We start from the raw sequence: 14,651 nt of genomic DNA on the forward strand, positions 1-14,651 counted from the left end.
TTTTTAATGTTTTATAGTAGATGTATTTATTTGACTTTTACTTAACCCAGGATAAAAGATATAAAACCTGGAATCAAAATTTAAGTAAAAATTTTGACAATATATACTGATGCAAATGCCCAATTTTTCTTAAAAATTGAATTATCTTTAAAACTACTAGCTTTTCGGATATTAACCATATAATAAAAAAGACGTACAATTACACGTAGAATTCAAAAATGTATTCAAATACAAGGGGTTCTATTTAGAAAATGTACCATTTTGGCGCCCTACTTAGTGGGCGTACCCTGTATAATTCCAAATATTTTTAAAATGTGGAGAATATTAAACCATATCATAATACAAAAGCACTCTATCGAAAAATCTTATCTTCAAGGCATTAAGTTACTCCGCGCAATCGTTGACTCACCCTGTACATACAGAGGGATGGTCAAGGCGTACTATTAACTTGGAAAATAAATGTTTCTGAAATATTGATTAAACTAAATTGAATCATTTCAAATAAGCATAGTATGTAGTCTATACAGGGTTGCTAGAAAGTAATGAACAAGGCTCTGCTGCTGAAATGGTTTGAGGTATTGATTTCAAGTTGTTTGTTTCAAGGAGACATTGTTATGCATGTTTCGGAATGAAAAGGAAATTTTTCATTACCCAACTTTGAGGGCGGCCGCCTATATCCATACACAAGACTGAAAGAAATCGTCCAGATTTTTTTATTGACCCTAATTCCAAATTGCTGCTACCCTTCTAGAGGAGAAAATCAACTGTCAATGGAAGAATATTACAACTCAGGGATAAATTGAATTTGTGTACATTGTTATAAACGTCGATTTTTTTGGGGATTTTCCACATTATAAGTGGAGATAAAGACCAATTTTCGGAAAGGTAAGAATCATTGAAAATTTATTCATTACTGACCTACGTGTAAAATTTTTACCAGTGCTATAGAGAATAAAATTTATCTTCTACAAGAGGGGTTTCTAACCCCAGTAAATGTAACTAAACCACTACAAACCATAAAAGTACCACAAAATCAACCACTATAAAGAGCACAAAGCAGCTATGATATACCACAATAAAACAACAACAAAATAATTGTAAACAAGATGGTTGATTATCCTGGGATAGACAAGACTCGAGGCATATGCCCAGTAACAACAGTAGAAATCCAAAACGTCTCTCAGAAACGCACTCAGTGTACTAGGCTTGATGGAAATGTGTCTACCTCTGTTTCTGTTATGGCTGGTGTACCACAGGGATCTGTCTTAGGACCATTGGTGTACATCATCTATACCAGCAAAATACAAGGTTGTCTTAAACATTGTATGTGTCACCTGTTGTTAGGGACAAAACCCCACCATACTAATTATAATGCGAATAGAGGGTAGGTCTTGAGACAGTTCGACAGAACATGTGTGACAAGTGTCCGTTCACGACACACATGGGTGTAAATATGTACATTGTGTAATGTGTAATAAATAAAATATTATAAAACTACAGTCCACTAATTTAGAAGAGTAGAACCGCATCATTTGGTCATTCGATCTACCGGATTAAGAAAGGAAGAATAAGTTACGTATTGACGTGTTACATTAGACGGGGACGTCGAAAATTTACCTACGTGTAGGGCGATTCGAGTTAAGGGCATCGCAATCAATCAATTATTGTGTTGGAGGCCTGTCACTGCACGCGGTACAAGACAACTTTACTGGTCGACTACATTCCAGAACGTGAGTTCCCTCCTCATTTATTTTTGTATTACTTCCTTTCAAGTTACCATCTGTTGGCAATATTATCCATAACATTAAAATGGATCCCAAGCAGTTAAAATTGTTAAAAGAGAAAAGACAACAATCAAAATTGTATTTTAGTAGATTAGAAACATATATTTTAGAAAGACAAAATGTGGAAATTACAGATCTTGTTTACGAGCAATTTTTAGCGCGTAAAGATAAATTAGAAACAAATTTTGAAAAGTACATTGACTTAAATATCGAAATCTCTACTTATGATAAAAGAGATAGTGAAGATTCTGTAGAAGTAGAAGAGAAATATTTTGAAATTATCGCCATTATAAATTCATTAATTTCTAAATTTAATACAACTAAAAATTATGTTGGTTCACCTTCGAGTAGTAATGTTTCTAAGAAATCTGGAGTTGTATCGGGTCCCGTGCCCACAACCAAGCTACCGAATGTAAACATTCCAACATTTAATGGAAGTAGCTTAAATGAATATAAACCCTTTTTTGATTTGTTTAGCGCCGTAGTTGATAGGAACATAAATTTCTCCGAGGTAGAAAAGCTATTTTACTTACGCAGCTATCTTAAGGGTGAAGCGCTGTCCTTAATTACCAACTTACCGGTCACTAATGAATCCTATAAAGAAGCTCTAAAATTGCTTGATGATAGGTATAATAATGAAAATTTGTTAATAAATAATCACATTTATAAAATTTTAGACATCCCCGCTTTAACAAAAAGCACTAGTTTAGCTATAAGAGAGTTTGTTTCTCAGATCAAGCAGCAGGTAACTGCACTCAAAAATTTAAAACAGCCTGTGGATAGTTGGGACTCATTGTTAGTGTGTATATTGTCTAGAAAATTAGATATGTACACTCATAAAGGTTTTCAAATTGATAGGGATAATACTGTGTCACCTACTCTTAAAGAGTTCTTAACATTTTTGGAAAATAGAGCTATGGCTCTTGAATCAATGTCTTCGTCCGATGGCAGATCTGAGTCACAAACAAAAACAAAACAACAAAAATTATCTAATGTTACTGTTAAGCAGGCAAGAAATAATAAACAAAAAACGGAGTTAAGGTGCATTTTTTGTAGCGAGGTAGGGCATAAAATTTATAATTGCACGAAATTTAAATCTGCCACTGTTCCTGAAAGAAATAAATTTATAGAAGACAATAATTGCTGTAAGCTTTGTCTAAACAATCATTTAGGAAATTGTAGATTTTCGTTTAAATGCCAAACTTGCAATAGCCCTTCTCATAATACAGTGTTGCATTTTGAAAATACCTCAGTAAATGAGGTCGAAGTTAAAAATAGTGTAGGCTTAATTAGCCGAAACCAGAAAATTAGCACTACAGTTCTTTTGCCAACAATTGTGCTCAAATTTAAAGAGAAAAATGGGGAATTTTTGTTGGCTAGAGGTTTGGTAGACTCATGTTCCGAGAGTTCTTTAATCACGGCTGAATTGGCTAAAAGAATAGATGGAAAAATCTATAAGGAAAACTTAACTATTGTAGGGGTATCAGAAAATTCGCATCAGGTAACAACTGCAATAAACGCAGAGATATATTCTTGTAGCTGTGACTACAATATGAATGTTCAATTTTCAATAATTGACAAAATAACTTGTGATTTGCCGCATGCAGAGTTTTCAGTGAATAATATACCTCATAATATTAAATTGGCCGACAATAATTTTTGTATGCCTAATAAAATTGAATTTTTATTAAATGCTAGTGTGTTTTTCCAAATTTTGCTTACGGGTACCATTAAATTAGGCACAAATGGTATAGTATTGCAAAATACACTATTTGGGTACATCGTAAGCGGTGAAATACCAGCAATAACAAAAAATAAATGGTGCAACTTGTCTGTTTCGTTATTGACTCGCAAGGCGCAATCAAAAAATATGGAAAACCTAATCAGTAATTTTTGGGACACTGAAAAAGTACCCGAAGTTTTCCCTGAATTTGAAAACGATCAAGTTGCTTGTGAAAATAGTTTCAAAAATTCTGTTGTCAAACTTAACAATAGATTTCAGGTTGAACTTCCCTTAAAAAAAGATATTTCGGAATTAAATTTGGGTGACTCATTTTCGGTGGCCTATAGTAGGTTTATCAATTTAGAAAAAAGGCTTAAAACTAATAGTGACTTATTTAAGCAATACAAAGGGTTCATTGATGAGTACCTACAGTTGGGTCATGCAGAAGTGATTGATCTAAGCAAATGCAATCTAACTGACGGTTCCAACTATTTTATGGCCCATCACCCCATCATAAGAAGTGATAAAACTACAACTAAATTTAGATGTGTTTTCGATGGAAGTATGAAAACAAAAAATAATATTAGCCTCAACCAGTGTATGTACAATGGCGAGGTTGTTCAAAAGCAACTTTTTGACATTTTAATTTCCTTTAGAACACACAAATTTGTTTTTGTTACTGATATTCGCCAGATGTACAGACAAATTTTGGTTGATCCTAAGCATACTAAATTATTGAATATTTTGTGGAGGGATACTCCTAGTGAGCCTCTTCAATGTATAAGACTATTAACTGTAACGTATGGTCTGCGTAGTTCACCCTTTTTAGCTACTCGATGTTTGGTGGAGCTAGCGAACCAAGAGAAACAAAACTTTCCTCTAGGTGCAAGGGTTTTGTTAAATGAAACCTATGTAGATGATATTTTGACAGGCAGTGACACGACAGAAAATTTAAATCAAATAAAGGCTCAGTTAATAAACATTTTGAAATTAGGTTCATTTGAGTTGCACAAGTGGTCCTCAAATGTTAATAACGTATTGGAGGACATTCCTGTTGAAAAACGCCACCATGACAAAATAGATATTGCCAAAAATAGTAACACTATTAAAACATTAGGTTTGACGTACAATGTTGTCACCGACAACTTCGAAATATCTGCTCCAAAGTGTAACTTGAACAAATGTGTTACCAAACGTCAAATTCTCAGCTGTATTTGTAAATTTTATGATCCATTGGGACTTATTGGTCCAATTTTGGTTCAAGCTAAGATGTTCATGCAAAGGTTATGGTTAAGCAAATTAAAATGGGATGATAAGGTCCCAACCGATTTAATGAAATTTTGGATCGACTTTACAACCAATATTGAATCGATGGAAAATTTAAAGGTACCGAGAAGTTTAAGTATGACTAATGCAAATACAGTTGAGTTAATAGGTTATTGTGATAGCTCTATAAATGCCTTCGGAGCAGTAGTTTATATAAGAACTATAAATAATAATGTTGAAACAAATGCAGTGAATGTTACGTTGCTTTCGTCCAAATCAAGAGTTGTGCCAATTAATAAGAAATTAACGGTACCCAGATTGGAACTAAATAGTGCGTTACTTCTGTCTAATTTAGTATTAAAATTATATGATATATTAAAAGAAAAAATTAAAGAAGTATATTTATATTCAGACTCTACAATAACGTTAGCGTGGATAAAGTCTGACCCATTAAAATTAAAACCCTATGTTGCAAACAGAGTCCTAAAAATTCAACAAAACACAAAAAATTTTAATTGGTTATATATTGACACAAAAAGTAATCCAGCTGATTGTTTAAGTAGAGGTTTAGACATTCAAACATTAAGTGATCACCATCTTTGGTGGCACGGTCCACTTTGTTTACAAGAAGGCACTTTTAGCCATAAACCAAATTATATTCCTCAAATAACAGATCCATTACCTGAAGAAGAAAAAATAAAACCAGTTTTGACAACAGTCGTTTTAAAAAATGAATTGTTTGAGAGGTACTCTAACTTTACTAAACTACGATAGTAGCGTTACTTTTAAGATTTCCTTATAACATTAAAAATAAAAATAAAAAAAGGACTGATAATTTGATCCCGTTGGAGCTTGAAAATGCCTTGAGGGTAGTTGTAAAAAGTGATCAAAGAAATAATTTTACAACAGAAATAAAAAATTTAGCTTCCAACACAGATATAAAGACAACATTAAAAGGTTTATACCCATTTATCGATGATTTTGGTCTGCTTCGCGTGGGTGGCAGGCTCAGTGAAGCAAATATTCCTTACGACCAAAAGCATCCTATCATATTAGCTAAAAATAGCAAAATTACAGAATTAATAATAAACAAAGAACATATTAGGCTTGGTCACGCTGGGCAAAAACAAATATTGAGTAGTTTGAACTCTAAGTTTTGGTTAATTAATGGAAACCGTGAAATAAAAAAGCACATTCATGCTTGTGTTGTATGTTTTAAATTGAAAGCCAAAATGGCCGAACAGCTAATGGGATCTCTTCCCCAAGATCGGGTCAATGCTAATCGAGTATTTTCTATAACAGGTATTGATTTGTGTGGTCCCTTTAGTATCAAACAGTCAAGAATTCGTAAAGCCATTGAAACAAAGGCGTATATCGTTGTTTTTGTATGTTTTGCTGTTAAAGCAATTCATTTAGAAGTTTTGTCGGATATGACTACGCAAAATTTTTTGGCAGGATTGAAGAGATTTATCTCACGTCGAGGAAAGCCTTCCAAAATTTATTGTGACAATGGAGGTACGTTCGTGGGATCGAATCTTGAATTAAACAAGTTGTACGATAGGGCTAAATCTCACGGTAATCAAATTATAGATTATGCTGCAAACGAAGGTATAGAATTTAAGTTTATCCCAAGCTATTCACCCGTGTTTGGAGGACTTTGGGAAGCAGGGGTAAAAAGTACCAAATTTCATCTAAAAAGAATTGCTGGAAAGGCTTTATTAACGTATGAGCAGTTAAATACGATAGTTGTGGAAATAGAAGGTATACTCAATTCTAGACCGATAACCCAAATTACAAATGATCCTTCAGATTTATCTTATTTAACACCAGCCCATTTCTTAATTGGGGTACCCATTACAAGTTATCCCCAACCTGACTTGACATTAATTCCCGAAAATAGAGTAAATTATTGGCAAAGGTGCATAAAAATGCAACAACAGTTTTGGGAGAAGTGGCACAAAAGTTATTTAACTATGCTACAAAATAGACCTAAATGGCAACAAAATCGTCCAAATCTTCAAGAAAACATGTTAGTTGTTCTTAAGGAAGATAATATCCCGCCGTTATATTGGCCGATGGGAAGAATTACGAAAATAATTTATGGCAAAGATCAAAAGGTTAGGGTTGTAGAAGTAAAAACCCAAAAGGGCACTTACCTTAGGACTCTGAGTAAGGTAGCTGTTTTACCGATTAATAATTTGTAATTATAGAATAAGGATAACGATATGAATAATTAAAAGGTTACTTAGGACTCTGAGTAAGGTAGATGTTTTAACGATTAATAATTTGTACCTAGAATAAGAATATTGATATGAATAATTAAAAGATTACTTAAGATTCTGATTAAGGTACCTAGATGTTTTACCGATCAATAATATGTAATTAGCATTAAGAAAATTAATATGCCCAATTAGTGTTGCCAACCTCAGACGTTAAGAAAATGAGTAACCGGGCTTAATCTATGCGCGTGTGCTTTTTGTGACTTAGTATGCGTGTTAACAGGCTCGAGATTCGTGCTACAAGGTTTATCTGTGTGGCATACTCGTATTTATAAGATCTGTTTTTATTCGTTAGTATGGTGCATCAGTAATAGCCGTTTATTTGTCATAATTGTAGCTTTTCAATCTTAGAAAATGTACTTACCTAAACATTTTATATTATAAATACCTACTTACAGCCTTAAAATTAACCCTGTTAGTGGTAAGTCGTTAGTCTTTAGGTAACAGTTACGACAACATGTCAATGTTTTGGTGGCCCCAGCATGTTAGGGACAAAACCCCACCATACTAATTATAATGCGAATAGAGGGTAGGTCTTGAGACAGTTCGACAGAACATGTGTGACAAGTGTCCGTTCACGACACACATGGGTGTAAATATGTACATTGTGTAATGTGTAATAAATAAAATATTATAAAACTACAGTCCACTAATTTAGAAGAGTAGAACCGCATCACCTGTATGCGGATGACATGCAGTTATTCTATACGTTTCCAGCTCATAAATTGAGGATGCGAATAGCCTTATAAATTCTGATTTGCAGAGTTTAGTAGACACTTCTGAAATGCACGGTCTAAAACTTGATATTAACAAGTGCAGTGCCATGTTATTTGACACAATAACATCTCGCAAGTTGCAATACAAATTACAGACATTTTGCTTCCTGTAGTGTACAGTGTCAGAAATCTAGGTGTTGTGGTTGATAATCAACTTCGTTTTAAATGTCACGTGTCAGGACTCCTTCGGAAAGCCTATCTAAATCTAAAAATGATCTTTAATTTAAAGCACAGCTTCAATCGTAAAATTAAGGTAATGCTTTGCGAATCCATGGTTCTGTCACATTTTAATTTTTGTGGCACTGTATACGGCCCATGCCTGGACGCAAATGACGTCAAATGAGTGCAACGCATGCAAAACTCTTGTCTTAGGCTTGTCTTTGGTCTAAAAATGTGCAATGTAATGTAATGTGCAATTATTATAATAAACATAGTATTGATATATTTTGCAATAACCTTGCACAAATTAGGAAAAATATATTCTCTATTATGACCAATGTAGGTAGTAAAAAAAAAAATACGACAAACTATATTATTTAACCTTGAAATATATCTTATGTAACATTACTCTGTAATTGGCATTGGCTGTTGGGTAATAAATTATTATTATTATTATTATTATTAAAAAGATATGTCCATGTTAGTAATAAGTTAACTGAGGTTAAATGGCTTAACATGTCAAATCGTAAAGTGTTACATGCTGCATGCCTCTTATACAACATCATTTCCACGAAAACACCAGCCTACCTAACCAGCAAAATTAAATTTAGAAAGAACATGCATAATGTCAATATTAGAAACAAAAACTTCACTTCTTTACCAAGTCATAATACCTGAATTTTTCAAAGATGTTTCACTTATAATGCTTCAAAAATTTGTAATTCCTATTACAACGTTTTCATTGATTCAAAGTTTTCTTCTCTTAAATCTTTTAAAAAAGCAATGTACACTTTACTTATTGATAGACAGCGAAGTACTTGAAATTGTGTTGAGTCACTTAAAGTTTGGCACAAAACCAAATTATGAAATTCTGCCATTTGTGGTCGAGTATTAAAAGCTCGACGGAATGGGGTTAAGTGGTAGAACAGACAAGGTGGTACCCTCTTGGGTGCCCACCAGTCTGAACTTTCGCTCCTTTGAGCTAACATGCTTTTTTTATTCATTAGAATTTGTAGTTAATATCATATTTAGCTCAATAAATGCCTATTATTATTATTAGAATCAAGTTGGTATGTGAGAGCAAAGATGACTTGATAATTAAGTTGAAAGCTTTTTCCTAAATTGTGACAACCACAGTACACCATTGTCTGACTAAATATCTTAAATTTGACAAATATTAATAGAGTTCCATAAAGTAAGTATTCATAAGATCAACCAAATGAGGTAATACTCACCGTCTGAACCGCAAGCCACACTTCGCCATAACTCCCGCTACCCAGCTGCCTCAAGATCTTATAGCCCTTTAACTCCGCTGGCAAATCCAAGATTTTGTCATTTTCCTTATAAACGTAAACTAAAACTCAAAAAATGAGAATCCATACACAAATACCAATCGCTATACTTCTCAGAGAAGAGGTCCCAATAGCGATCTGATCACCATGGTACAAGGCACGCCGGCATCCTTTGCTCACACGCTGGGAGTTGATAAACGTTCCATTCTTACTCAGGTCGTTTATGTACACGCGCTCGTCTTTATCACACACCAGCTCGAAATGGTATTTACTGACTGACTTAATGCTTAACGGAGGAAAATTACTGGGATGTATAACTAAATCACAATCGATGCCTCGTCCTAACACGTAACGAGGCTTATCTAAAACTAAAGTAAAGGTATTAGTCGAGAGGTAACAGGAGAACAAAACTTTAGTATTTATTTGCAAAATATATTAACGATAATGAATGGTCCAGTGCCGCATTAAAAAAAATTAAATAATAGAACTTTTATTAGGAAAACAAGGAAGTTGTTGTTGTAGTTTATGATTTGTCTTAATTATTATTTATTAATTTAGTAGGAGCGTAGAAAGTAACACACATGTACATTCGTGATGTCATTTAATATTCATCTGTCTCTTACTGGTGTCGCCATCTAACATATATTACATTAATTACATACATTCAAATCCCAACAGTTGTGAAGGAGGATATGGTTTTGGAGATTAATATAACATCAACATAAATTCCCAGGGAACTTCCTTATCTTATCTGCTTCCTGTTTCTTGTTTCTTTATACAACTGATTGAAGTTTTTTATTTGGTAATCTTAATGCTTAAACCTTTTGGAAGATTAGTACACTATTATAGCATTCAATTTTCATAATTACACATTTACATTCTTGCTATAGATGTTTGCAAATTATAAAATTTAATTGCACCGTGTGTCCTATTTTGGTTGAGACTGCATCTCAGCTGTTTTCAAAGATAGAGACTTGCCGTTTTCGCGAACCTGTGATACTTTCTTGTGAAACCACGGACAGAATCAATCTAGTTTCGTGAGATACAGGGTACCGGCTCGTGTAGCGCAGTTCAGTTAAATCTGGACTGCGGTGCTAAGGGTTGCTGGTTCGAATCCGGGTTCGGGAATGGATATTTGTAAATGTATAGTGGCTTGGGTTGGTAGGGCCGCCTGAAATCCCGCCCACTCAAAAATAAAGGCAACATAAATAAATAAAAAACGAAAAGTTTGTCTTTTTGGGACGTTATCAGATCTTACTACCGATGTACGAGTAAGATTAAAAAAAGGTAAAAACGGCCTATTTTAGATATTGTTACATAGAATCCAGTGGCGTAGTAAAAAAAACTTGAAAAAAAACTTTTGGACCACCGTTTCTGAGGTTTCACCCGAAGTTGGTATTTTTTAAATGCAACATCCTGTATATTTTAACATCAATTTGTTGTGTTATTTTTCCTATTATATTAATGTTGTTACCACACTGTATTGTTTTCAATTGAGCGATGAAATCATAAAAACCTTATTTTTACTCTTTTTAAATAGTAGGCCATGGATTCATCGGATGTTTGATTTGGTTTATTGTATCCATGGTAAACTACAGGCACCCGATATGAATCAATAAAAATGGTTGACGTATGAAAAATATGTCATTTCAAAAAATGTTTGAAAATATGAATAATAATAATAAAAAAAATATGAGGACGATACATCAATGTTAATCAGGAAAAAAGAATTCAAAAAAATTGTTCACGTTAAATGTATAGCAGAGTTTGTGCATTTAAAAAGATACCAAGTTTGGAAAAGACAACCATAATCGCATATATACAAATTATTCTATTTTCTTACTGTTGGAGATATTATTTTGGAAAAATTTTAAACCATAAAAAATTGTCACTCCACCGCTTGTATAGAGATTTCTTTAATGCTTTGGGACTTTGGAGTAGATGTCACCAACAGACAAGGGGCAACATTTTTGCGGGATTACCCCGTACGTAAATGGAGCGCGATTCCACGGGACATTTGAGCGATTAACGAAATGTATCGACCAAGCTTACTCACAGGCTACCGAGTGTTTTGGTGCTATAGGAAATGTTTGTGTGTACTGCTTTCATAATGCGAGAGAATGAAGCGCGTTTATGATAAGAAAAATGAGTGTACAAGCAGATAAGAGTCAAATCACGCTACAGCTTTTGACCACTCGGCTTTTTTCAAAATGTTGAGTTTTCATTTACAGCAAAAAGAACATGGGGTTTTTAATATGCCTGGAGAGGAAAAAGCATTTTTAAAGACCTTGAAAATTGATTAAACAGTTTTGTTGTGTTTTGGGTTAGTCCAGACTAAAATTTGAAAAAATCAAATTAAATTGGGGACATGCGCGCAAACGCTTTACTGATTTCATCAAGCAATCACTACTGTTGTATGCACTTGAAAGAAAATCTGCCTCTCTAAAATATGTCAGAATACTGCTTTGCTCGTTCAAGATCATGATACAAGCATGAAATGCGTGTGAAATGCTGTTTTATATTTAAAACGAGCGCTGCACACTTAAAAAATGTAATATAGCCGCCAGTTTCCAAAATGGCGACAGATTAATTATTATTAGTGGTACTTAACCTATCTTTCAAATGATGATACCATGAAATTTGGTATGAATGCTCCTGTAAGGATATTGTTTTATATGAAATTATGAAAACGCTGACCACTTAAGAGATTCAAGATGGCCGTCGTTATCCAATATGGTGCACAGATGCAAATATTAATTATTATTAGTGATAAGTAAAAACCGCTGCCATTTTGATTTTAAATAGCCAGTGTTTTTATATAAAATAATACCCTTATCATACCGAGGTTCATACCAAATTTCATGGTAGTATCATCATTTGAAAGATACTACTTACTACTACCCTACCCTCTATTTACTAATAATAGTTAATATGTGTATATGAAAATTGTTTCGAAGTCACTAATTTCTACTGGGATCCTTAGGCAATTTTTTTATATTTGCAATTTTCTCCCAACAAGGTTCTATAACATTTTTTAGCGCCATTTCCAAGATTGGTTGCTTTGCTCTTTTTATTTGAGATTAAAGAGGAGAAATTGCGATTGGAGACTTGATCAAAGGAAGCAGGGACCCTTGCAAGGACCTGAAGCTAAATGACCATCGAGATGACCATAAACGTGTGTTCGCTGAATGGGCTTTGGAGCAGTTGAAAACTGACCCCAACTTTTACCGAAAAATCATCTACAGCAATGGTTTCAACAGGACGGCGCTACAGGCCACACAGCTCATACCACAATGGCCATTCTGCAGGCGATTTGAAGACAAAGTCATTTCACGATTGCACAATGTTGGCATCGAAAGTACTTTCAAATGAATAAAAAATTTCAATATCTCAGACGCATGTACCTACTTACCATTCATCTACCATAAATCAGATGAAAAAATTTTGTCCACCTTGGGTTTTAAAAAATTAAGTCTAAACATTTATTGCAACCTAACGGAAACATGACAAAAATGTGGAGTACCAGATCTAGTACCCATAGCAACTGAATGCTCTAAAACTCCAATTTAAGTTGGCACAGGGCTCGTAATTAGGTTCAGTTGTTTTTCAAAGTACCGAAATTTGAGATCTTGTGCATCTTAAACTTGTAAGGTCTTACCTATAGAGTGAAGGTACACAGTGCAGGAAGACAGTCTTCCGTAGATTTTTGTAGCTTTCTGGATTTCCTGTGACTGAAAGGTCCCACAGTCGACGGGGGTTTGCGTGTCGGCCAATTGAATACCGCCGCTAGTCATCTTTTTTTCCTTTTAAAGTGTTACATTAAACAATAAACAAGATGGACAGACAGTTGAAGCCGTTGATAGTCACATTGGCGGCAAATCCGGTCCAAATTCGTTAATTCTTTCAAAATACACAAAACGTTCACATCACATGCAGCTAACTAAAATGCAAAAGTGCACTTTGCAAGGCAGGTTTACAAAACAAGAGCAGGTACATCGGACCCTTTAAAACCGGTCTTTGTTGTATAGGTTTCAAATTCGGCATTCGTTATGTTTTGTATTTGACAAATGACACGGTATAATATAATTTCAAGGTCGCAGGCTGTGCACGGGTCAGGAGCGTCTCCATTTTTTACTTCCAAATTTGAAACGAACACAGTGGCGTACCGCAGCCAACTTTAATGAGTTATCTTTAACCAAATACCAATGCATGTTTCATTTGTTTCTGTGATTATATGTCTCTAACGCCCTATTTATTTATAAATTCAATGCTAACACTCACCATCTTACTTATAAAATACAAAACGTGTTGACATTTCTATTAATGATTATGAATCCCGTGGGAATCTTTGCGACCCCTTTATGCTTAGAGTAGAGGTGCGGGCGAGATGGATTATATATTAGCACGACTAAATCGGCACCCCAACTTGCTAAATCTCAAAAGTTATTGTGCTCATTTTGCGCCGATTTGTGCGCCAATCCACAAGTCTTCTGCCACTTTCGTTTCGGAGAAACCAAAATTTTACACCAACATCCTCGTATTGACACACGATACGAATACTTTTGTACTTGTCTTACTCTGATACGTGTGCGTCGATGCCAAGGTTTTGGGGGCCTTTGTTTTGAGGTAAATTGATGTAGGTAGGTGGTCACACCCATTATTTTCGGAATGCCTTAGGTAAAACATATTATGTGATTGCTTTGTGAAGATTTCGGCTCCTATTCTCAGTTTCTCAGCCTTTCCTTAAACCATTTTTTTATTTGGTTGGAGACGTTGGGGTCAAATTAACTGGAAAATTAAAAATTTGACTGACAGATATACTCTTACGATTAGGGCGTTGTGCGCAGGTGCACTCTCTTGTTGAAACCAACAGAATTTCCAAGATTCGTTTTTTTGTACCGTGTCGTGTGATGTCATGTGGATCCATCTAACCCGGGTCTTTTCTGGTTTTTGCAAGATTCCTTCTCTGACTTCTTTAGTGGATTCTTTATCTGCTCCGCAGAGAGGGCTGGTTCAACTTTTCTTGAGAAGCCAGCGATATTGTTTGCGGACCGCACAAGCACGTGCTTTGAAGTCTCTGTTAGTCCAGTTGGTGCTTTTAGAAAGATTGTTGTATTTATTTTTACTTGCTGATTGATAAAGTTTTCACAACTGGAAAAGTGGCAGTGTCCTTTATTGCAGAGCTTCATAGTATAGGAAGGGAGAGTTTAAACTGAAGATTCCCACGTGTCCACACTCCACTTATTAGAGATATTCGGGAGCCCTTTAAAAACCTTTCGGCGACTATTAAAGGTTCTTAAAGACCTCTAAAATCCCTTCGTTACCTTTAAAGCTTGCAAAGAAGTTTTTTCAAGATTCTTCTATTGAATATT

The 14,651-nt window shown here is 34.5% G+C and overlaps 3 protein-coding genes across 3 annotated transcripts in view; 2 read left to right on the forward strand and 1 right to left on the reverse strand.

The window, feature by feature from the left end:
- LOC116177683 (ovarian-specific serine/threonine-protein kinase Lok-like) overlaps positions 1-13,336 on the reverse strand; it is a 27,926-nt gene extending 14,590 nt beyond the window's left edge. Inside the window, exons 1-3 of the mRNA XM_031496730.1 lie at positions 12,938-13,336; positions 9,390-9,647; positions 9,223-9,341 (exon numbers count right to left, since the gene is read on the reverse strand). Of these exons, the coding sequence (XP_031352590.1) occupies positions 9,223-9,341; positions 9,390-9,647; positions 12,938-13,073 (513 nt within the window). The 5' untranslated portion in view covers positions 13,074-13,336. The remainder of the gene's footprint in view (positions 1-9,222; positions 9,342-9,389; positions 9,648-12,937) is intronic.
- Positions 978-5,536, forward strand: LOC116177665. Its single transcript, XM_031496691.1, has 2 exons — positions 978-4,893; positions 4,943-5,536. Exons 1-2 carry the CDS (start codon positions 1,810-1,812, stop codon positions 4,961-4,963), a joined length of 3,105 nt encoding a protein of 1,034 aa, XP_031352551.1. The 5' UTR covers positions 978-1,809; the 3' UTR covers positions 4,964-5,536.
- Positions 5,635-7,645, forward strand: LOC116177688. The gene is made up of 2 exons (XM_031496736.1): positions 5,635-7,013; positions 7,100-7,645. Exon 1 carries the CDS (start codon positions 6,006-6,008, stop codon positions 6,975-6,977), a length of 972 nt encoding a protein of 323 aa, XP_031352596.1. The 5' UTR covers positions 5,635-6,005; the 3' UTR covers positions 6,978-7,013; positions 7,100-7,645.
- Positions 13,337-14,651: the final 1,315 nt, after the last annotated feature.

The sequence above is a fragment of the Photinus pyralis genome, unplaced genomic scaffold (assembly GCF_008802855.1).
Source record: "Photinus pyralis isolate 1611_PpyrPB1 unplaced genomic scaffold, Ppyr1.3 Ppyr1.4_LG8, whole genome shotgun sequence".
NCBI classification, from domain to species: Eukaryota; Metazoa; Arthropoda; class Insecta; order Coleoptera; family Lampyridae; genus Photinus; species Photinus pyralis.